The sequence below is a fragment of the Electrophorus electricus genome, chromosome 6 (assembly GCF_013358815.1).
Source record: "Electrophorus electricus isolate fEleEle1 chromosome 6, fEleEle1.pri, whole genome shotgun sequence".
NCBI classification, from domain to species: domain Eukaryota; kingdom Metazoa; phylum Chordata; class Actinopteri; order Gymnotiformes; family Gymnotidae; genus Electrophorus; species Electrophorus electricus.
This window is the reverse complement of record NC_049540.1, coordinates 10,613,685-10,637,936: the sequence shown is the minus strand read 5'-3', so window position 1 is coordinate 10,637,936 and position 24,252 is coordinate 10,613,685. Positions and strand designations below refer to the sequence as shown.

The following is a 24,252-nucleotide window of genomic DNA, read 5'->3' as shown; positions in this document are numbered from 1 at the left end:
TATTTATTTTTAAAATCTGATTACCATCTTTTTAAATGTGTTTTTTGCCTTCCTGCTTTAAGTCTAAGCAGGTTCTCTCACAATGGAAGATTTAGAAATTGAGAGAGAAAAAAAGAAGTGTGTGTGGCATTCTAATTCCCAGCAGACACATGCAGTTGCAGATCACAGCTAATTCACCATCAGGAGACTGGCTGCCTGGGCAGAGAGATGCCACACTAACCACATGGATTTCAAGCACCATTACAAAGATATGACATTTTAGAAATCAGGTTTGCACTCAGCAGCTTGAATTTAAATTTGACTCCTATAAGTAGTGTTTACATTGGAGGATTTCTGATTAACTTAAGTCATCACATCTGGGTTTTCTTGGTTAATAGGCACCGTGTGACGCACACAACAGAATGCTTTGATGACCAGGACTCATGAGTGTAAACCCATGCTTCCTTGACCACTAACCTAAAATCTCATGGCAGCAAAAGGACGGGTCCTTTTGAAGAAAGTCAGAGAGACATGACACTTGTACAGACGTTGACAACATTCGTACAGACAGGCTGATTTATTTGATTTTGATGAGCGTGTTGCTCAGATATACTGAGTATAGGAGAGATTCACATATATACCCACACATCCAGTTTCAATTAACATGCACTGAGATGGAATAAGATCAACATTAAATAGTTGGTCAACTATTATTAATTATCTGCAGTGTTTAACTTTGCACAAGACAATAGGATTGCTTTTGTTGCAATTCTAATGTCTTGAAAAAGGTAAAATGCATCTGTCTCAGGCTTGTCCACTAGAACTATATATTATAGTTATTTCAGAGTCAAGGAGCAAAATGTGTTATATTTCCTCATAATTTATTACCGTGTATAAGATCTGTTCTCATTTTTTAAGTGCAATTTTGTCAAATTCAGTTAAAAATATCACATTTTAAAATGAGCGTTTTAGGAAAATAGGAAAATAATTCTTCCCCTTGTCTGCATTGTGAAGTGTGTGTTCTGAGTTTAGGGGAGCATCTGTCAGCATGTATACGCTGTGCCCTGAGAGCGAGTTTAAGCACACAATTCTAAAAATTAGAAAGATGAGGAAAAAAAACAAAAACAGCAGTGTTCAATTTCAGGAAACTATAAATGTTACATGACATGTGGTTCAAAATATGCAGAGTTGAATGCCTATAACTGATGTACCACAAAACTGTATAACTTCCTTTTGTTTTATACATCTCATGTACTGTCATTGTGAGTATATTCTCATTTGGCACAACCGTTGCATATCCTACAAGACTAGAACATCAAATAAGCTCACTTTGCAAATAATGGCTTATGAAGGCCTACCCTGTGCTTCTGTAGCGACGGTTACTGATTGAAGAAAAAAGCAAAACGATGTCCCCATGCTTATGATACTAACGTTCATGCACTTTCTTTATGATAAAATACAGCTTGTGTGCAATATTAATGTGCTCAAGGTCAAGTGAGTCAACCCAAAACAAACCACAGAACTTTGTCACCATGCCCTACATCATGCAACCAGCTGGCTGCCTATTTGCTATGGTGATAGAACCTCTGTCCAGATTGGCTGTGAGGAAGGTAAGCGTGGCGTGAGGGTGGCTGTGAAGAGCTCTGAAATGTGGCCTGCTGGACAAGAGAGAAGGACACACAATGAGTCGGTTCTGTTTCAAGAAACTCTCAACAAAATGTACTGCATTCGTGGCACACAGGAAACAGATTTCTAAGACGCTGAAACTACATAACTGCTTAGACAAAGCTAGCTGCGCACACACACACACACACACACACACACACACACACACACACACACACACACACACACACACACACACACACACACACACACACACACACACACACACACACACACACACACACACACACACACACACACACACACACACGTTGCCTGCCTGAAGGCTTACATACGATTGCTATGCAGCAGCATGCAGTGCAGAAAGTGGGTACGGCTAGTTGTTAGCCAAGCACACATTTCAGCTTACAGAAATTGCATAGGCACAGAAATTTTTCCTTTCTGGATAACTTTTATAAATCTTTTAAAATGGAGTTGGCTGACTTTGACCTGAATTACTGTGAGATTTTCACTGAGTGGTGGCCTTGAAAAAGGCTTTTGAATTACATTTGCCACAATGTCTGTCTGACTTTTACACTGCATTTGACGTTAGCAGGTTAGGTGGCATGAACATAGACAGTGGTGTTTCACTAATAAGGCTTGCGCCCCCTCAGAATGCTGAGGAGGACAGTCCCTGTAGTGAAAATAATAAATTACATTTAGGGATGTAACGATACAACCTGCTCATGCTTCGATACCATTCACAATACTGGATTCATGATATGATTTTCTCACAATATTCAAAACTAAATTAGTAAGTGTAGAACAATGCAAAAAAAAATGCTTCCCCCCGTATACATTTTTAAAACAAAACAGAATCTTTAGTTCCCGTCAATTAAAAGAAATTAGGATCAGTTTACAATTATAAATGAAATGTACTGTATTTCTGAAGCATGAACAATGTAAAATACCGTGCAAATATTAAACAAGAATTTTTACTCCCCTGCAATTAAAATAAAATACAAAGAAAATTCAAGGAACATTAATTTATAAAACATGCTATAGTATTAAAATGTGCTATTGTCAATAGCTTTGCCATAGGACACATGCAACCTCTAGTGTTCAAACAATGCAACTGCATTAGATAGCAAAATAAACAGAACGTGATGAAGTCCATCACCATGATGCACATTGTCACATTTCTATATCATGATGAATCATGTCTCAATTCATTGTTACACCCCTAATTTCACTGATCAGATTTTCTGTCATTTTGGTAATAGACGTACATTACAGAACATTATCAGAAGTGGCACATAGGCATGTACACAGCTGCGAGTCCCTGCAGCCACAGTAATGAGCAGTTTTGATTAGTATGACTTGGACAGAAACCTTCCCTACCATCATGAATAAGTACCCTATATGAACAGGTTGATTTTGTTTAATTGACTTAAAAAAAAATATGTTCATATTTTTTTCCATCCACTTTTGTGCTACCTCTTCTCTGCCAGGTTAGAAGGGCCTGACTGTACATCACTATTGTTGAGTAACTGCTGAGAGCTCCAGCCTGGCCTACACCATAGTCTCTCACTTCCCACAGGAAGCAATGTGGTAGGCTGGGCAGCAGGACTCACCGCATGCGGAGGCTGTGTTGAGGTTCCATGGGTGAATGCCCCAGGGGAGGCAGGCCTGGGCGGGTGGGCGTATGGCAAGCCAGTCTAATCAAAAAGCAAAGGGGGGGGGGGGATAACAAAAGAACAATGTCAAGTGGACTGACGGTTTGTTTAAAAAGAGTAGAATGGAACAGCAAAGGACAATATTATTGTGGTTGTTATATGTTATGTTACTGGCAACAGGAGCTCCCTCACACAATGCTCTGTCATTACCCTTACCCTTATTACACTGATTAAAGGAATGGCTTGACAAAACATCAAATTTACACAATTGTCTCCAAGTACTGGAAGCCATTTCACACAAAATCCATATTCTTGAACCATGCATAAATGTTAATTAATTTCATTTAAACGCCAATGCATTTATATGTAAACATTCATAAGTACTGATTTTTTTTTATACACACACACACACACACACACACACACACACACATGTATATTGCTAAATATTGGTGTGTAAAGCAAATTTTTAATAGACAATTTTGTAAAATAGCAGGCATATTCAGCCTTCAAAGACAGAAAGTGACTACATTGGTTGAAAAAGTCCCCCATAATATTATTGCAATTTTGTACTTATTTATAGATTAAATTAAGCAGGTGGTAATGGTTAAAGCAGATGGTCCATGCTCCCTCAACCCTTACCTGGAACTGGTATGCTGCAGCTGGAATAAAATAAAAGCATTGGACCAAACAGGGTCCTTACAGGCTAGGCCGAGAACCTAAACATTACAGCTAAATGATGCTAAAAGCATAGCAGGTCTGTGTTCAGAAATCCCCTGAGCACAGTGACCAGTGGATAAGAGTGAGGGGCAGCAGGTAAGGGTCTGGTAATGGAGCTCAGATGTACTGGAAGGTGGCAGTGGTCTGACTGAGCGTGGACGTAATACAGCAGCTGGGCTGTGTGGTGAAAGGGCAAGGCTCTCTCACCTTGGTGGGGGGGATCTGGACAGCGATGGAGGGGGTGGGCAGCAAACCTGTAGCACTGGTATGGAGAGCCTGAGAATGAATGGTCCTTAAGTTGCTCTGCACAAGCAAGCACATACGTGCGCATGCGCGCACGCACACACACACACACACACACACACAGTTTATACTTTCTGAATACAATTCCATGGACATTCATAACCCTACACGACTTGCATGAATGAGCAGGTTTTTTTTTCAGGTTTTCCATGATCAGAACAGTCCAGGTCTTAGCTAGTAAGGTATTAGCTAGACAGGTTTTCAGATTATTTAGGTATTTACATCATTTAGATATTATCTCAGATACATTTTCAGCCAATAAATCACCCCTGTGAATGAAGTATTTTGGACTCATCCTTATTAATACTCACAGAATCAGTAAAGCCAGACTGCTGGTTGGCATGTTCCAACTGCTTCTGTAGGGGGATTCCAGCACTGGGAATAAAACCTACAGTGAAAAATATTAATAAAGAGGACATACAGGGAGAAAGAGAAAGACTCGTCTCAGGACAGACAAATGGAAGAAAGGTATGAACCGAACCCAACCTACCCGGTTACACCCACACAACCACCCACCTCCTCCTCCACACCCATACCTGTCTGAGAAGGGAAGTGGCTGGGTACTGTGTAGCCCTGTTGCTGATGTGGTAGGTACTGCATGGCCTGGAATGTTGGCGCACCTAGAACCAGAAGAGTGAAAGAGAAGCACTCGGGTACACACCTACCAATACATGCTTAGATATACACCAACTTATACACTGAAACACATGCCAACTTACACATTTTAGAAGAATTCCATAACTTAACACACTTTATAAGATTTAAGATAAAAAAGGAAACACTACTTATGCAGCTGACATGCTCGCTAGGGGCCATTAGCTTCTATTCAGGGTTAGTGACATTACAATACTGAGCCAAGCTAATCTGACCCAGTATGATCACTTTGGTGTTTCATTTTTAAATTGTGGCCATGTGCTTATTCTGACTTGGCCTCCAGAGGGTGGGGGGTGAGGGGGGTGCGCACCTCTGATCTGGGCACTGCTGGCGTAGCTCACAGGGACAGGCTGGGTAGAGGGGAAGGCCGAGGCATGCTGGGGCTGCGTGACCCCGTAGGGCCCATGACCCGGCTGCGTTCCGGAGTACTGCCCGTGCTCTGCTCCAGGCGTGCTGTACCCCGCCTGGGACTGGTAATGACGACTCTGCAAGGCAAGAGAGTCACCCAGATCAGTAATTCCTCACAAAGATACCCCCACACCTGCAACCCAGACTCCCAAGTAATAAGAGCAGGAAAAAGTGAAGAGAGACTTGTACAAATGCACACACATGCACACTTTTATAGAAATCCTCAGACATACAGGCTGTTGAACTTACACATCACAATGAACAATGTTTAAAACTGAATGGAGCACATTTACATGAACTGAATGGAGCACATTTACAGAGAGTTCACAAGAGGAATGAGACAACACACATAGATACTACAGTAATCCAGCTATGTCTAATTAAGAGATATGTAAAAGCATCTGTGAATACACTGACAACCCAAGGCATACTGCCACAGAATATTTGCTGGTCTCTTCATACGTTAGGCCTAATGTAGAAACTTTGAACTTCTTTCAAGTTCTGAGTCTTTTCTTCCTTTCCAAAAAAATCTCAGGCATTTATGTGAAGCTTCTCACTGACATTAAGGGGAATTTTTGCTGCATACAAGTGTGGTTTTGAGGCTTGATGAGCTGATCCAGCACTCCTTTAAGCTACTTGTGTGTGTGTGTGGGGGGGGGGGGGGGGGGGGGGGGGGGACTGTTGAGTCATCCAGAAAAAAGCGCCGCCTATCCACACCCCTCAAATCTGACCAACCACATACCACCACGGTTCATTTCGCTTGCTGTGATTGGTTAGTAGATGGAAGCAGGGGATGATTGCTAAAGTGTAAAGCATGCTCTACTCCACTCAGTTCAGCTAACATCAGCAAGAAGGCATTTTAGGAACCACTTTTGGCACCATTTCATGAGAATTTACTGCAATTATAATTTCACACAAGGTTTCATGTGAATGAAGTTACAACTTCAGTTAATGTCCCTAGCTCAACATTTGTAACTATTCATAGGAAAGCATGAATACCTGTGAATTTGCAGTTATGAGATTGGTGTTATTATTTATTTTTATTTTTAATGTTATTACAAGTACCATGACAATGCAAAAGGGCAACAGGACAGAAGTGCAAAGCTACAGTGCTCAGGCAAAGAGGTGCAACTCACAGAGATGACAGGAGACTGGAACAGCTGGTTACTGCGCTCACCCAGCAGAGCTGCTGGACGACCATGACTCACCGGACTTGCTGGGTGGGGGCGGGGAGGCAGGGAACGCAAACAAGAGAGAGAGGGGAAAAAATTAAAGCAATGATCATCAGTGATGCCTCTGATGTATTTTTACGTATTTAAAAAATTGTCGGTGTGGGTAACCCATTCAGCCCAGTGTCTGACTAAAGCTATACAGTAGTACATGTCCCCTTTATCCTTTATCCTCCAGTGGTTCGATCCATCTAGCCCAGTGCTAAACCTATACATTACTACAACTGTCTTCCATCGTCATCCTATGGTCGGATTCAGTAGTACAGCTGTAAGTGCGAGAGCAGCAGTCATGTCTCCGGGCATCACTCACCCTGCATGCTGAGCAGGTGCTGCCCTGAATGGATGGCCATGCTGGGCTGGTACGCAGTGGGTGCCAGGGTAGTCATGTCACTGCCAGGACCATGGAAACACGTTACACAGGCCAGACCAAAGGGCATGTGCAGCTAAGCTATATGGTTTACGGGCTCTAATGCACCTGACTGACCCGATGAAAACACAAATATTCACTACTGAAGTGCCCCAGGGGAATCAGTGTGACACCTAACTTACTAAAATGCCCAGCAGAGGAGTCTATGCTACTGCACGAAAAGACTACTCAGCTAAGAATGTTGTGTGTATTTATGTGTCAGTGTATGTTTGACCATATGTGTGTCAGTGTGTATATGACTATATGTGTGTGTGAAAGTGTGTGACTGTGTTTGTGTGACTGTCTGTCTATCTGTGTGTGTGTGTGTGTGCGTTCTTTACCTTTGTTCTTTCCTCCTGCGCTTCTCCTCCTCATGCAGGACCTTCTTCAGCTGCAGGAAGAGCTGGTGCTTCTCCTCCTGCAGACCCTGCAACTTCTCGCCCATCTTCATGATCTGAGAATGAGATCGGCGTGCGGAAGGTGGAGAGAGAGTGTTGAGTATGGGGTCCTCCACTGTGTGTGTGTGTGACAGGATTTTACAACACAGGATTTCTCCCTTATCCAGAAGTCAAAATTGTAAAAGTAAGAAACAGTCTTATTGGACATTCCTACTATGAACTAGCAATTCAGCTTAGATGAAAATCATATTTCATGAAATATAGTGTACGGCAGAAATTGTGAATGACAACTGCCAGGCTATAGCCTCCAAGTGTACACCTACAAACAGGTTATAATCTCTAAGTGTATATCTACAGCCAGGCTACAATGTCTAAGTGTATACCTACAAAACTGTTCTAATAAATAAATGTTTCTGATGAACTGGAAGTGTGTGCGTATGCACAGTCTAAGGACTTCCTCTTCTCCTCTCACCTGCTCTTTGGTCTCCTCTAAGGACATCCTTTCCTCCATTTCTTTCTTTCTCTTCCTCTCTTCTTCTTCCTTGAGTTTTTGCTCCATCATTTTATCAACCTCTTCTTCCTCTATGAGTCAGAACATGCAGACAGAGTAATCCTGAGAATTGCTAGGACTGAGGTCAGGAACCCTGGAGGTGGTATACTGCTATACATCATATTAAGGTGCATATATATATATATATATATATATATATATATATATATATATATATATATACACACACACACCTGTACTTAATTAGCTGTTGTACATGACGCACCTCAACACAAGCACAGTAACTTCCAACCTTAGGAATGCTGCAAGCTGTGGCAGTGGTTTGCTAACAGTGGGCATGGTGAATTCACACATGCTACACTTGATTCAGTTCACTGCTGTAGACTAAAAGCCTTTAACAATGCAAAGCCAAAAAGGTTCTGCCACCACTTTAAGAATCTCATTAGTTATGTTGTCTCTGTCCTAAGCATTGAAGGTAAAATGGGTACTGAGAGTATTTCTTTGCTCACCCTGCCTCTTCCTCTCCCTCTCACGCATGATATGCTTGTGTAAGGCACGCGCCATGGCATTGGACAACTTGGGCCTCTCCAGAAGCGCAGGCATGATGGTTGGGATTGGTGGTGCCAGCTGCGGGCATAAACAGAGGAAGGAAACATTTTCAAGAGACGTCAGAGTGTCCTAACAAGAAGTAACACGAGGGAAACGTTACCTACAAAACGTTTTCACAAATTTGGGTAGCTACTAGATGCAGCAATGATGGAGGAGTAAATTTAATGAAAGAAGTTAATGGTTAAAACAGTTTATTATAAAAACGAGTAAACTAGTAACGCTAATACAGAATGCTACAGGAAATTCCAATAAGTGATGACATGATAGTTGGTAGATTTACAAACATTTACAACTATTTTTACGTTTACAATGTGTATCTTACGTCACTGCACAAAGACAACACGTAGCTGCCAAAAGACAATTCTAAAGCTCTTTCTAGCGTCCACAACATCACCGACTTACCATGTCAATTCTAATAACCACAATCTCAAAGAGTAATACAGACTACGACTGAAAATTAGCTGTTTAGCTAAATAATTGGCGAACTGCTACCTCGAGAACCAGTGCAGCTAGCTAGTTGCTACTAGTCCACAACCGGTAGCAACTTGCCAATGTCATGAACTAAAGTTAACAACCTAGCTGGTCTTTGTCTTGGTTCCACAAATATGGCCGAATAAATATACAAATGTTTGCATAGTTAGTTTAAGTTGATGGAGGAAAACTATGAGGTCGTCTCTCCGGTTATTCCAATGCGGCAACTTGACATGTAGCTTTCTAGCTAGTAGTAGGTTGCTACAGTGACAGTTTAGCCAGCTAGCTTGCTAAAAAAAACTGTTTAGCTATAATTGAAGTCTTGGAAATAAAATCGTGGAATCTTCCTGGAACGCACTTTTGTCCGCTTATGAGATTATATGTTCAGCTTGTTTGAAGGTCTAAGGATACTCTATTACCGAGACAGATATACATATATATTTAAAAAAAAAAAAAAACACTTATACAAGGTGCGTTTAGTTTTCCTATACGTCAATTATTGCCAAAAAGAAAATGCCCAAGAATTTAGGTGTCGCACTTCCGGCGAGGGTGCGTCCCTATGACGTCAGAGAGACGGCCCATTTCATGTCAACCTTTTCACCACCAAATTCTACATGGCAAACTAGTTTAGCTCTTCATCTTATAGGTTAGCATTAGAATGTAATGGCATAGATGACCTAGAAAGTCGAGTGAGTGGAACGATTGCTGACAGTTCTTACTAAGAAAGGAGAAAAAGCCTGGACAAAAATGGCTCCACAACTTCTATAAGATTCTTGACCTCAAAAATCACTTCAGTACCATAATCTCCTAGTTCTATGCAAATATAAATACTACTGCTTAAAATATAAAAGAGACACAAGACATTATTTCCATGATGTTTATAGTGGTTGCAAGAGTAAGCTTTTACATAGCTGCAGGACTGAGCTACTGGAAAGAGCAAAGAAAAAAAAAAAAGTATATTTCTTAAGTCAAAAGTACATCCCCCTAAATGGGTCTATATCTTTCTCAATATATTACAGGACCTTTGTCATAAAAAAAAAAAATAAAAAATTTAAATGCAAAACAAATAAGCAATTTCCTGCAACACAAGGAACTGAATCTATGAATTAGATGTTCAAAACATCCACCCTTAGGGGAAAAAAAGGGACAGGGGTGGTCAAATTATTGTACATGTATACAAGTTGGTTTTTTTAAATAACATAATTGGATTTTATGTTGTATTGTAGGAGTCCAGTTCTACTAATGTCTGATTGCTAAGAAGCTCTAAGAGCAAAATGAGTGGAAAACAAAAAACAGAGAGAAGGGCCAGAGGCCGGAGGGTTAAATTATCAGAGAGATCAGCAAACCACCGCTGAAGCAAAGAAACATGCCAAACCCAAACAAATAAAAGCAAGAGTAACAGATACAGAAAGTGAGTGTTAAAAAGAGGAAAAGCAAAGTGAGTCTGTTCAAGCAGCACATAGTACAAATAGGACTCCACTGCAGGAGAGGGTATGAACGTGCCTTCAACGCACACATTCTGGTAGGTAGATTTATTTTTGCTTTTTTATTTAGTTTTTTACTGGGTGCGTAGTGTGGTTTGGTGATAGGGAGGGGGAAAGGGCTACACGTCTGTCACCCTTTCCCCATAGACACTTTCGTCACTATATGCAATGTAAAGGAAGAAGTCCTCCTCGTGGTGTTCCTGTGACAGAGAAACAGTCCAGTCTGACATGAAAGACATACAATACTGTTACACTTTTAGCAGTCTATAAGTAAATGTATTTATCTGAAATGTCAAGCACACATTATGCTGAATAAGGTGATGGTAAAAATAACTGATTAAGAGTGTCGCACCTGGTAGAGGAGGCCCATGGTGGCCGAAGTGGGAGGAATGACGTTGTTGACAAAGAAGAAGAGTGCATCTTCAGCCCTCAAGTGGATCCTTTTTCGGATCAGGAAGTAGAACTGTCCCACTTTAGGCACAATAACATGTTAATATGGTACTGTCAGATGTTCAATAGTAGTGAGATTCACAATTTATCAGGCCTGATTTTAGTCTTACTACAGATTTGTTTATTTAAATTTTTGCTGAAAATCTTAATGTAAAATGTGTGGATATCAACCTGTAAGGTCAGATGGAACAAGATATTTCTTCTTGTCCAGATCGCCTATTCTGGCTTTAGGGGCTTTCTCAACAATCACCTAAAAGTAATAATTAAAAATGATAAGCATTTAGATACAACTCAAGGCATGAGCATGGACAGTCATTAAGCTTAGGTTAGTCTACATACCAAATAAACAAGATACAATGTTGAGCCACACACTGGTGAAGCTTAATCGGTACCTACCCTATCGGCACCAATCAAATGATCAGCATCATACATTGGATAATGGTCGTTTTCCTTAATCAAATTACTAATACAGATCAACCAAGGAGTTGTGATGTAATGCAGTCGGCTAACGAAAATGAATATTTGACCACAGTTCAGACAAGACTGCGCTTCTTTACTCTTCGATTCATTTTTTAAACTTGTTTTCTTATAAGCGAGTTCGAAGGTAAGGCTATCTAGTTAGTTAGCTAAGCTAACGGTTAGCCATCAGCAAATTATAGTCAGTAATCTAGCTAGTTAGCTAACGCTAGCCATCCTCAACACTGTGGTATCAGTGACATAGGACTGAGTGAAGTTGCGACGCGTAACGTGCATTTTCGTTAAACGACTAAGGCTACGACTGTATTTTGTTTTGTCGTTGACTGGAAGCTAGGTTAACATAGGCTATTATTGTCCGCAAAAAGAGGCCAGCTGTTTAGCCTGACGAAAACAGATCTGACTCACAGGCACTCTGTCCGGGTATTTCTTTCTAATTTTCTCTCCCTCAGACCGTCTCTTCTCAAATGGGTGCTCTTCTTTGTACATAAATTTCATGGTTAAAGGTTGGAAGATATAATCTCCGATGAAATTTGTCGTCGATGATGGTCGCTGACGGATTCCGTCTGGATGTTTACAAACTAGCTGGGTTTAGATAACTGCGTCGTAAGCGGAAGGATATCCAATAACCCAGAAAAGAGGAAGGCCTACGTCCCTGCGTAAGAACTTGTTTAATCTGCTTCATGAATGACCGCGTGCTCTGCGTGACATGTGGACGCGTCATTAACAACGTGGGGGGTTAAGTAACTAGTTAATAGAAGAAAACGTTTGTGAGACGATGTTGCGCAATTGCCCGAATATCGGCTACCACAGCAGAAAAGGTCTGATGTGATATAAAGTACACTGACAGTATTACTTACAACTAGCTTTAAAGGGGAAACAATTATATACAAGCTATATATCAATAATCTCATACAGCAACTATTAAAAATCCAATTCCTTTGCAATGAGCTCTCTTAGTAGTTGTTTTAAATGCAGTCATTTTTACCACGAGTGCAGTGTAAAACTGACTATTTTTTTACATTTTTCTATAAACTACATGTCAAGACGAAAAATTTAGTTTCTTTGTAGTTCTGAAATATCAGTTTTTGATCCACTGAGCACCCCCAGGTAAGCCATAAATAAAATATATTTAGACAACACTGACACATCCAGGCCAGTAGCTCCAAATATAATGGCTGTTCATTGGAAAATAATGACATAATGCACTTTTAAAAGCAAAGTTACACAAACCAAGTGCCTGAACCACGGTGACAAGTTTTATTGGAAATACGCACAGACCTGAGGAGCTGGCCCAGAAAACTGTGCGTTCACACACTTTGTTTTTGTGTTGTTCAAATAGGCAGAGCAGGTCAATACAACATGAGAGAGAGGGAGAGTGTATATAACTCTTTTGACCACTTTGATCAAATAAGTCCATGATACAAAAAAAAAACCAGACAAATAAGTGCATGTCTTTGCATTGGAAAGGCCTGATAACAGCTCTGTGCAGAACAAAAATACTTCCAGTTGCGAATGACTAGAATCCTGGTGCTGCGTGGGAGGAGCTGCCATCCTGAAGAGGATGAAAACCAGAAATGAAATGGAGGAAAATGCATTGGAGATGTGCCTAGCAACAGGCTCCGCCTTGTCCCATTCTGGAGTCCTGCTGTTCTGCCTGTATGATGCACATTCATGTTTAACAGAATAAAACAAAAGTAAAAAATAATTTAAAAACAAACAAAAAAATAATAATAATAATAATACAACCTGATGGATTCATTGTTTTTAGGATTTCACACACAAACCAGAAAGTTCGACGTACTAAATAATACCATTAGCTTAATTGGTGGCTTTTGCTGTGGTCGTGTCTCTGAATCAGTCAGTACCACCACAGAGTACTGTATGAAACTCACAGCTCAATACTTTACACACCTCCTACACTCACAACAGCACGAACCCCATTCATGTGAGCCAATACCTGAGATGGTTGGGGTAAGGCAGGAAGAGAGGAGGAAAGAATAAAACTAGTAGTGGTAGAATGAGAACAAGTGGGCTCTGCTCTCTTACTGACTGCATACTATACATGCAGAACACTGCTCCCCACAGCATGGGCATGGCTGACTCATTCCACCCCTTCTGCTGCCAAGTTCTGATGTGTTGTGTCAGTTATTGGAGTCACATGGAGCCACATGGACTACCACAGCAAACAGATCATGAGGGATATAGTCAACATATGCTAAAATCCAAAACAAGGGTAAATTGACCAAATAGAGATAACAGGAGTACTTTCTGGTGACATTTTGCACATTTGCCTATTTATGAAAATGGATGGCAGGAGGCAAGAGAAGTGCAAAGGACGAAGGACAAGGAGAGACTGGCTGGCTATGTATGTCCTCTCTGATCTTCACCAATCTCACTCTTTACAAAGAGGGGAAAATACCACATAATATGCAGCACAAATGCAAACATTCTCCCATGTTTTCACACTCTATCATGCATGCCCATCAGTCCACCACTGTAAGGCAGTTTCCATTTTGCACAAAAGAAAAACAAAAAGAGAATAAAGCAAGACTAAAACAGAGCGGGCCTCTCTGCTTGATGTGTGTGTGTGGGTATGTGTAAAAGCTTCTCCACCATGTGCATTGTTCTCCTCTCTCCCTCCAGTCTTACTGATGAAGTTCCTCAGAAGTCAGATGACAAGAGGTCACATGACAATAAGAGGGTGACAGTTCCAGCAGTGGAGAGTCTAACAGCTAGCGAGCGGAGACTTCTAAAACCAAACATGGGGTCCAGAACGATGACTGGGCCCTTTAGACTCCATCACCAGAGCCTGTGCTGGTGGAGATTTCGGCTGAGGACGGAGCGGACATCTGAGGTGAACCTGCAGATTGAGGGAAACAGAGAGAGAGAGAGAGAGAGAGAGAGAGAGAGAGAGAGAGAGAGAAAGAAACCATTCAGGAAGCAGCACAGGAAAAAAAACAAACAAAAAAAAAAAACACACACACATTGCATGCTCTTACAAGTTCATTACAAGCTTACGGCACCTAAAACTCAACTTTTTTCAACTTTGAGTTGGCAAAAACAGTCAGCAAAATGCAACTCTCCTGCTGAAAACAATTAGAAAAGCATACAAAATGAATACTACTACTGATTACTTCTGCTTCTGAGGACTATAATAGTAACTAGGTCTCTAGGTTTGGGACTGACCAGAATTAGATTCAGAATCAGAATCAATTTATTTTGCTAAGCATGTTACACATACAAGGGATTTGTTTCGGTGACTGCACCCATGCATTATGTGCAAGATAAGACCTACAAGTAATAAATAAAACATTAATTGGGAATTTAAAAAAATACTATTATACAAACACACAAACAAATAAATAAGATATAAAGAGAGTCAATTATCTAAGTCAAGACTAAGGGAAACAAACATTTTGCTGAGCACAGAAAACCTTTAAATTATGCAAGATGGGATACTATACCTCAATGCATCCAGCATGGGAAGCAGGTTTAGCAGCGCTGTGTCACTTGGGTCACTAAACCAAGACTTTATAGGTATTGCATTGTCTGTGAAAGAGAAACACACTGAGTAAGTCAAACTAACTCAAGATATCAGAAAGAGGTAGTCAGATGTTCTGTGCTGATAAGTCAGACCCTTCTTTGGAACCAAAAGAAGGGTTTCTGTACACAACATTACTCCATTTCATTTTACACACCAACACACCCACCCACTCACACAAAAGATACAGAAATAGTAATAAAAAACCCTGAAATCGAACTGCACTGAAATAATTTACAACACCTTTTTTTCTTAAACATTAATTCACATCATGAATATGTGCAGAATAATGTAAATGCAAAGTATTTTACATTCTTAGACATATAGTACAGTAACTATGTAAAGGCTCAAAGATCAGCCACAATATTAAAAAGACGCAAGTAAAGTGAATACTATTATCTTGTTACAATGGTACTTGTCGAGGGATATATTAGGAAGCAAATGAACCATCAGTTCTTAAAGTGGATTTGCTTTAACTACTGGGTCAAAGCATCTCCAAATTAGCAGGTCTTGTGGGGTGTTCTTAGTATGCAGTGGATAGTACCTACCAAAAGTTGTCCAAGGAAGGACAACTGGAAAACTGGTGACAGGGTCATAAGTGTGCAAGGCTCAGTGATGCATGTGGGGAGTGAAGGCTAGCCTGTCTGATCGAATACCACAGAAGAGCTACTGTTGAAAGGTGTCACACTGCATCATAGCTTTCTCCGTAAGGGGCTGCAAAGCTCCAGACTGTTCAGAGTGCGCATGATGACCTCTGTTCACCACCAAAAGCAACTACAATGGGTACGTGAGCATCATAACTGGACCATGTGGCAATGGAAGGTGGCCCAGTCTGATGAATCATGTTTCCTTTTACTACACGTGGACGGCTAGGTGCATGTATGTCACTTGAATTGAAGGAAGAGATGGCACAAGGATGCACTATGGGAAGAAGGCAATGTGACTGCTCTATTGATACTCACCACCTACCTAGACAATGCACCCTCCCACATGCAAAAATTGTTCAACAACAAAGTTCAATGTGTTGACTCCATGTCCCAGTTCTCAATCTGATTGAGTATCTGTGGGATTGCTGGAAAACAAGTCTGATCTATGGAGGCCCCACCTTGCAATTTACAAGAAGTAAAGGATCTGCTGCTAACATCTCTAAAACGTTGGTACCAGATACTACCAAACATCAACAGAAGTCTTGTGGAACTCATGCCTCAGTGGGTCAGAGCTGTTTTGGCAGCATGAAGGGGGCCTACACAATATTAGGTAGGTGGTTTTAATGCTACGGCTGAACAGTGCACGAAGGATTTTTGAATTGAAGAATTTCAATTGTCCTATTTGGATACATGTGACCACTGTGTACAGTGTCAGTGCACAGTACAGTGTCTTTGGTTTTGATTATTAGTATTATTATTGTTGTTGTTGTTGTTGTAATGGCTCTCTGTATTATTCTTCTTGGCAATTGTACTACCACAGGTTGGAGTCTAGCAAACACGTCTTCGCGAACAACAAGACAATGTAATTTCTTTTTAAAAATGTTTACAAGAAAAAAAAAAAAAAAACATTCCAAGTACATGGTCAAAAAACTGTGTTGCTTACAACAAAAATCGGACTCTGTAAAACTAGACAAGCTACATCCAATGAGAATTAATAAAGCAGTGGCATTACATTTGATAGTTAAAAGACCATCACATTCTATCACTTAAACATGACTAAATTCTGCATTAGATAAATACAAAATTAAATATAATGAAATGAATTAATATAAAAAAAAAAATTCATAAATTTCCAATTGTTTTTAAGTAATAAAACAACCCAGTAGTTCTTAATTGGCTCATGTTATTATTAACATTAACAATAATGTTCTATATGTTGCAGTCCTCACACTGAAGTTCATTATAAAATATATTAGTACAAGTGCCCATACATTCACCAGGAGGAGGGAATTGCAATAATATAGATGAAAGCACAGGTTTCAGAATCTTTCAGAGTGAGAAGAGCTCAGAGACAGGCAATATTATGAAGCTAAGTCACCTTTATCAAGTGGCATAATATGGGATTGAAACAAAAGATCAGAATAAAAAAAAAATACTAAAGGCCTACACCAAGGGATCTCTTGATTTATTTTTAGTTTTTTTTATGTTGGATCAGTAATCCAAAAAGTTTCTATCTGAAAAGTACAATTCTCAGTACTCTGAAGCGTAATTTCAGAAAAACCACTTGGCTTTCAACAAGAACCATCTGTTATGACCACATTTATGCACCAGGACTGGTTATGGGGAGCATTGTTGTAATAGGGAAATTGTATCATATCCTGTGTAGTTGAGATGTGGGACTCTGAGCTATTTATGAGGTTTTGGTTTCCTCTTACTGAGACAGTCCCACCCTCAGCCGCAATATTGAAATTGTTCAACTTCAAGGATGGGGTGAAGTTTGAGATGCCGAGGACGTGGCAGGGAGGGAAAGTTTTTATCTAAAGGTCACCTCTGAAGCAAATTGGCCAGAAGAACATCACAGACATGCATTTTTCCCCTGCATCCAATAATAAGGTTAACCAAGAAAAGGAAGCAAAACGAAAGCTCTGACAATGCAATTAACACCCCTGTACAATAACTTGCATGAAATCATCTACATAAGATAAAGCGCACACACACGCAGAGACAAGCATACAGGCATTTATAAATACAGCTGTTTACCTGGATGACTGCGGTAGGCTCCAGGTGAGTTGTCCAGGATGACTATACTGGAGAGGTCATTGTGCACTACTGACAGGTCCTTTATGTAACTGCCCAGGTCTAGTGTGCAATGCTGCACAGGCAAGGGAAGAAAAACACACAAAAACAAGATAGATCCAACCCAACACAGAGTAATGAATGTGTGTCATTCAATATCAACCTTATGTAAATAATATTAACCTATTATTTAAATGAAACCTAGAGACGCATCATGTTTTTAACATCATGAAATTCCCATGAACATGCTAAGTATGCTTTGTTTTGTTTCCCCCCCCCCCCCCCACTTGCTCCGAACATCAGTGTGCAGAAGTGACTCGGGTAATGCGTTTACCTGTCTGTAGTATCGCCGTTTGAGAATGCCCCTGTTGTTGTCCAGCTTGTCTGCTACCGCTGAACCATAGATCTCCATACTGGCTGTAAACACCACAAGCTCATACCACTGACTCACCTGAGAAACAGTAGACAAAAACAGAGGACACTCAGCCTACATGCCATGCCCACCGCCAGGTGCCTCTTCCAAGACACTCGAGAGAATGAAGCTGTGACAGGTCACACTTTAGTCCCACAGCTATAGAGAACAGACCCAATGAGGCTCCTTCCAACACACAATTTGGACAGGCTAAGTATTCTGTCCTCAGATATTTAGCTGCTAGCCCCCCCCCCCCCCAGATTGGCCATTGGCTGCATACCAATTGCTCACAATCACTGCTGCACAGGACAGCTGCAAGACTCATGTCTTGCGAGTGCTCCTGGACCTTCAAAATGTCATGTCATTAGTTAAGATGTTAAACATTGCCCCCCCAAGGTGTAAAATGGCAACACAGGTCACCTCTCATTTTTCCTATTGTAGGTTCATACTGTTCGGTATGCGCTCCATGTCATGCATGTCAAAGGGGACCAGCAGCTCCCAGAGTCCATAAACAGATCTAACTTTAGCATTAAGCACCATGCAGCCAGCCTTGGTCACATTGCACCTTATTAAACAGAGGAAACGAAATTTGTTTGTATTCACTATTCTTATTTACTGCAAACACCCAGTAGAGTGCACATACTGAAACACCATAGTCCAGAAGTATTTAAATCACAGCCCTCAAAGACAGAGACCAATATACTTTACACCTTCATTACGCTGTAATAACAAACTGACCCATTACTCTAAGGCTACCTTCGCATTACCAGGAGAAAGTCTTTCAAATAGGTCAGATTTTTTCACGTCTATGTACACACAGAAGTCCGATCTTTTGAAATCAGATTTGAGTTACTTTCTTGTGTGACCGTAGATAAAATATGTATCCAATTTGTGGCTGTGACTTGAATGAGAATGGTCAGTTTGTAATTCACGGGGGGGGGGGGTTAAACATGCATGCTTATCACTGTTGTAATCAGCCAACACAGGCAGTGAGGTACAACCAAATGGAAGAGAGCACCACCGGTGACAACAGTCAGTTGACAGATGGGGAAGCTGGCGATTTACTATATATTTGGGGAAATCAGTTCAAGGCAAACTGGAAAGAACTTAACAAAATCCAAATTTGTGGGAAGAAATTGCCAAAAAGGCACTGCCATGACAGTGGTAATGAGGGGATAAGTCTATTACCATATTATACCCAGTCCAATCCTGTGATCAGGCCAGTGCAAAATGGCCAGTGAACTGAGTAAGTCAACACTTTAGCTTCTATAACTATTAACCTAATATGACAGGATTACTTAGGCTTATAAGTAGTCTTTTATAAACATAGGCTTATACAGCATTAGTCTTATATATACTTAAGATTATCCAGATCTGGGCTCTGTTTTTCACCTGGCTTGCAGAGGTAAATCAAAATATGGGCATGTTCACTCTTCCCCTTCCCATGTGCCTGGACTTATCAGCACACATATTTGGCTAAAAATAACTACAATTTATTATTTTAGACTATAATGTCAGTTAATAAAACAAATCTTCCTCCTCAATCCTTTATAAACACTACAGACACATACCCAGAGAGAGCATGCACTTACCACTTCTAAGAAGAAGTCTACATGGGGCCTTTTATGGACAAAAAACCTCACTGGATGTTTGTCTATTACCACCTAAAGAGAGAAACCCATCATCAGAACACCAGATTACAGCGATGCTTACAAATGTAGAACCATGCATTTATCGCATGTCTAATTTGTACATCTAAATCTAAAACAGACATGCAAAACCTAATTTGTGTCTACAGGCAGCATTTCCCCTGTTCCAGTGGCATACAGGCTTGCATCTCCCCGATTCAGCTTCTGAAGGGCTTGGAAAGAAGCTGTGTATCCATTTGGTTGTGTGGACCTTATTCAACAATATCAACAGTGTGGACACGCTACAGCTCTGGAGAGGAATAACACTACACTATACAGTCATTTCTTACAGGCAACGGCTATAGCTGGCTAAAACAAACAGCAAGCAGTTAAGGTTTTTGATATGCTGACTTGGGACATTTGTTTTCATTTGCTGTCAGGCTAGTAAGCAGGGGACCTTCTCTCTGAACACATGTCAGTAATGAGCGATTCAATGCCACAGAACAGGAGGATGAGTAGGAGACAATGGCCCTGCTGGTAGTGACTGCTGGAAGAGTTATGCATTCATTAAAAGATATTCTGTGTATTTATTCGAACACAATACAGGTTTGCTCTGTACAAAAATGTAACAGCACACACCACTGCTTCCATCAGTTTCAACAGTGTGTGTAAAATGTTTTAAGGGTTGGTATGGGAAGCTGTGTGTTTGACATGTTTGACCTTGAGCATGACTGTAGGGAGATGTGTTTATAAGTGCGTGCATGCATGCGTGTGTGTACCTTGAGGATGAAGTCTGGTGGTGTCCCAGGCCTTACTGTGGGCCTTAGCACTCCATCATGGTGGGAATGAATCAGAGTCTCATCTAGATCCAATACCAATATCTTCCTCTTCACCGCATCTACACATAGCATGTAACACAATCAGCTCTCACACACTCCCTACACAATCAGCTCACTCAAACACACTCTCCCAACAGTCAGTTCACACTCTCCCTCTCTCACACACACACACACACACACACACACACACACACACACACACACACACACACACACTAATCATCCACCACAACACAGTTGACTGTCACACCCCACAACAAATTCAACTTTTACACATCCATGTCCACCCCCCAAGACAGCACAGTGCGCTCAAATAATCCAGCAAAGGCAAACGACAGCATTATACACACATCGAGAAGCACAACCAGTATGTCCTTTTGACATAGACCATCTGCAAGTGCATTCTCTCCATCACTCACCACAGTGTAACCAGGCATTCACAACTAGGGCAGTCATGAAACTCCATGTGTATCCACAGTCTTTAACTTCAGAGCACAAGCCAGGTCTTGGAATATGAGCACGATACAAATGAGTTGTTCCCTACTGAAAACTGATTTCAGTGAACACCCAAACTTAATGTGTGCTGGGGTAAATGCTGAACTAGACTTCTAAAGGTCTGCAAAGGGTGTCCAGCCACCTGGCCTCAAAAGGACACAGAGGGTGCGGTAACAAGAGGAAGACCTCACACTCACTGAGTCTGTTTCGCGATGCAGGAGACAGCGGTAAAGTGTCATAACGCACTGTTTGGTACTGGATTATCTGTGGAAAAAGAGATGTGTGAGACACAAAAAAAGACAGAGAGAGAGAGAGAGAGAGAGATAAAAGAACATTGCAAAAACAAGGAACTATGACACTTAACAACAAAATACAATAATGGCTAATCTTTCAACAACAAAAAAAACACTTGCAGAAGTTAATGGACACACTACTTCCAAAAGGCCGGCAGCATACTACACACTGATGCATCAGATCACTCTTGTCCTTAATGGTCATACTCAGTAATGTGTTTCTCCACACAGATTAGACTGAGACTCCCTGGAAATCTGGCCCATTTCCACAGCAGCCCCTCTCTCCCTCTCTTCCCCCCTTGCATCTCCCTCTCGACCAGTCTCATATTCCCCTGCTGCTATCGCCATTGCTCTTGTCTAGTGTGAAGTCCAGCCTGGGGGGGGGGGTTGCACCATATATCCAAAATGCTTCCAGACCACCCCCAATGCTTCCCACACACACCTGATTGCCACTATTCTACTATTTATAGCCCCTCCTCTACAGCTGTCAAAGGATGTCAGTGCGTGAGAGAAGTGCACCACAGTCTTTAATGAGGCTCTAGTTCTAATTACATCTGGCATGGAATCCCATCTATGTCAAACTGTACATACTACACTCTATATGTCACTGGAATGCGTACAGTAGTCTTAGGAGGCGGCACTTGTGAGAAGACTGAGTGTGTGAAAGCTGAAAACAGGCAGCATTTCCCCGTAGACCCTAAAGTGCTAGTTCCATTGCTGCCTTCACTGGGATTTGGGAGCAACAGCAGATTGAGTAATAAGATTCAGGCAGTTCCTACCAAGCCAAACTGCCAGAAATCCCTCCACAACTTTAGGGTGGTTACATAAAACAACTAAAGGTCATTCATTGATTGCCATTTACCAGTGGAGCCCTTATCAAGACCTGTATACATGGCATGCGAGTACTGTCAATTCAATGCACATGCACAACTGTCACACTGCACAACACAAATAGCCTAAGTAATCAACAAGCAGTGAGTGGTAAATCTAAGGTAGTTGGCCTTAGAGGGTAAACCCATCATGGTGGAGAACAGCTAAACTATGAACAATTTACTTGCATTTTTAAGGGCCATACCTGAAGCTGGCCTAAAATGTGGACAACGTAATTATATCAGCACTAAAAGCAGGACAAAATAAATGACAACTGTAACTGCCAAAACCTTACCCTAGATACTAATATCAGCTTTTGGCTGCTCTTGTGTCAGTTAGACCTGCAAGAGTGCATAGTCCAGGTATGTAAGTGAAATGGGGGGAGATAAACACAGCTCTGCAAGATTAGTGTTAACAAATATTAGCAGCATGTAATATACAGGATCCAATCCCATAAGGACTGATACGTTATTTTAGGGTTTCCATAAAGAGTTATAGCAACTGACTGTATTAGTGAGATAACACAATAACGACGAGATAAAATTAGAGACAGATTAACAAGGACGTATTTGCTGAGTGATGTGCACAATGTAACAGTCTGAATACATATGACAGAGGAATACCCTCTTTCTACGGAAAACCTTGTAATAAAAACAAAGCGAATCAAAACAGTGAATTGGATGAGGCATTATCGTCAGTTGTATATTCTTTAAAACAAGAGATTTCAATGCAGTCAAATCACAGCACACATTAGTTACCAGGGACGTCACTTCAACCACTCTGAAGAGTGCTAGAGAAAGCCAAAACTTAATAGCAAGCTAGCTAGTTAGTGTATTTGGCTAGCTAACCTATCTAACGGACTTGTAAAGCAATTACTTCATTATGTTTCTTCACAATACACGGTTCTGTGACATTGCAAGATCGAATTTTATGTTAGTTCACAGATTAGCTCCTCTCACCGTTCGTAGATGCTTCCTGAGAATGTACAAAATGAAACCCCATATTCTAGATGTCACTCCAAGAAAAGTGCGAATCCCAAGTAAACATTGACGCGTCTTCAACATGTTGATAGATAGGGATCTGTGCAAAAGTAAGTTAAATGATAGAACTGATTGGAACACCAACAAACGTTAGTGTCCACAGTCTCGAATCGGACAAGTATACCGGCTATAGCAGATGCTAGCTAGCTAGTTTGCTAGCAGTTTCCTTCTTTGCGTAAAGCTACTCGGACAAGTCCAACAACGTCGTTGTTTCCAACAGAAACTTGCACACAATCCTCAGGTCTTTAGGCGTTGCTTATCATCTTCCAAATAATACTAAACAGCCAAGATAAAACGAACAATAAAATCGTATTTTTTAAATATCCAAGTGGTTGGCCACGCACAGAGTTCTTGGGAAACGCTAGCTAAGCTAGCTAGCTAGCTAGCACAGGGCAGGATAAAATGTAGCTAGCTAGCCTGCTACGTTAACTTGATGTTTTCTTCTTTGCCAGCTAGCTAGCTAGCTAGCTAATGCGCTAGCAAAGCTAGCAAGCCCGTTGACAATCTGTCCGTGGAGGAAACCTCCACGAATTGACAACAATTAAGCTTGCAAAATTCGACGTTAGTACCAAGAGTTTAGACAAGTGGCAAAGTGGGGGAAAAGTCCGGTCAGACGCCATCAAATTTGATTCTGAGGATATCCAGAAGCGAACAGTGAGCCGCCATCGATACATTGGCTTCGTCACTTCCGTGGAAAAAACAAACGCGCCTTCATTCGGCGACCACTAAGACCATGGCCTGTGAGAGCGGGTGACGGTAGCCAGTATGATTTTAAAGGGGAAAAAAATCACACGATCACGCTGCAAACTAATAAAAAAAATCAATAAATAATACAAAATAAATAAAGACACCAGTTTCTCATGCAGTCATGTCTACTGCAAAATTATCCACTTTTGAGAAATGATTAAACCTTGTATAGGTATTTGTCCTGTTTTTTCCGTGAGAGGCTGATTCTCCAAGAGTTATCACGTTCAAATAGTTGTATCTATGTATACGTTTCTGTGGAATTTCTTCAATTTTATGTTAAAATA

At 40.9% G+C, this 24,252-nt stretch overlaps 3 protein-coding genes across 6 annotated transcripts; all 3 read right to left on the bottom strand.

Annotated features, from left to right (window-relative positions):
* Positions 1-528: 528 nt before the first annotated feature.
* gps2 (G protein pathway suppressor 2) lies at positions 529-9,742 on the bottom strand. Of its 3 annotated transcripts, none has more exons than XM_035527172.1 (12): positions 8,901-9,742; positions 8,399-8,516; positions 7,851-7,960; positions 7,322-7,434; positions 6,885-6,964; positions 6,482-6,561; positions 5,248-5,422; positions 4,820-4,903; positions 4,595-4,671; positions 4,188-4,283; positions 3,219-3,302; positions 529-1,637 (listed from the first exon to the last, which is right to left on the bottom strand). In XM_035527172.1, exons 1-12 carry the CDS (start codon positions 8,901-8,903, stop codon positions 1,542-1,544), a joined length of 1,116 nt encoding a protein of 371 aa, XP_035383065.1. In that variant the 5' UTR covers positions 8,904-9,742; the 3' UTR covers positions 529-1,541. The 3 variants fall into 3 exon arrangements, with proteins under 3 accessions (XP_035383065.1, XP_035383066.1, XP_035383067.1); XM_035527173.1 differs by having other exon boundaries at positions 529-1,634; XM_035527174.1 differs by having other exon boundaries at positions 9,328-9,742.
* A 90-nt stretch (positions 9,743-9,832) lies between these two features.
* Positions 9,833-12,052, bottom strand: gabarapa (GABA(A) receptor-associated protein a). Its single transcript, XM_026998487.2, has 4 exons — positions 11,786-12,052; positions 11,075-11,153; positions 10,806-10,924; positions 9,833-10,653 (listed from the first exon to the last, which is right to left on the bottom strand). Exons 1-4 carry the CDS (start codon positions 11,873-11,875, stop codon positions 10,573-10,575), a joined length of 369 nt encoding a protein of 122 aa, XP_026854288.1. The 5' UTR covers positions 11,876-12,052; the 3' UTR covers positions 9,833-10,572.
* Positions 12,053-12,613: 561 nt separating this feature from the next.
* ctdnep1a (CTD nuclear envelope phosphatase 1a) lies at positions 12,614-23,908 on the bottom strand. 2 transcript variants are annotated; one of them, XM_026998553.2, is made up of 9 exons: positions 23,791-23,908; positions 23,141-23,261; positions 21,216-21,282; positions 20,464-20,582; positions 19,649-19,720; positions 17,979-18,095; positions 17,609-17,720; positions 14,845-14,929; positions 12,614-14,240 (listed from the first exon to the last, which is right to left on the bottom strand). In XM_026998553.2, exons 2-9 carry the CDS (start codon positions 23,243-23,245, stop codon positions 14,180-14,182), a joined length of 738 nt encoding a protein of 245 aa, XP_026854354.1. In that variant the 5' UTR covers positions 23,246-23,261; positions 23,791-23,908; the 3' UTR covers positions 12,614-14,179. The 2 variants fall into 2 exon arrangements, with proteins under 2 accessions (XP_026854354.1, XP_026854353.1); XM_026998552.2 differs by having other exon boundaries at positions 23,141-23,908.
* Positions 23,909-24,252: the final 344 nt, after the last annotated feature.

Excerpts from the sequence above, each read along its gene's own strand:
- gps2 (XM_035527172.1), bottom strand. Across the intron at positions 6,965-7,321 it reads CGCAGGAGGAAAGAACAAAG|TGACATGACTACCCTGGCAC; the intron begins GTAAAGAACGCA and ends TGGTCCTGGCAG. Across the intron at positions 6,562-6,884 it reads GCACCTGCTCAGCATGCAGG|CAAGTCCGGTGAGTCATGGT; the intron begins GTGAGTGATGCC and ends GCCCCCACCCAG.
- gabarapa (XM_026998487.2), bottom strand. The coding sequence starts at position 11,875 with ATGAAATTTATGTACAAAGAAGAGCACCCATTTGAGAAGAGACGGTCT. Across the intron at positions 11,154-11,785 it reads AATACCCGGACAGAGTGCCT|GTGATTGTTGAGAAAGCCCC; the intron begins GTGAGTCAGATC and ends TATTACTTTTAG. Across the intron at positions 10,925-11,074 it reads TGTTCCATCTGACCTTACAG|TGGGACAGTTCTACTTCCTG; the intron begins GTTGATATCCAC and ends TTGTGCCTAAAG.
- ctdnep1a (XM_026998552.2), bottom strand. The coding sequence starts at position 23,245 with ATGTTGAAGACGCGTCAATGTTTACTTGGGATTCGCACTTTTCTTGGA. Across the intron at positions 19,721-20,463 it reads CACCAGACTTCATCCTCAAG|GTGGTAATAGACAAACATCC; the intron begins GTACACACACGC and ends TTCTCTCTTTAG. Across the intron at positions 18,096-19,648 it reads TAGACTTCTTCTTAGAAGTG|GTGAGTCAGTGGTATGAGCT; the intron begins GTAAGTGCATGC and ends ACTGTTTCTCAG.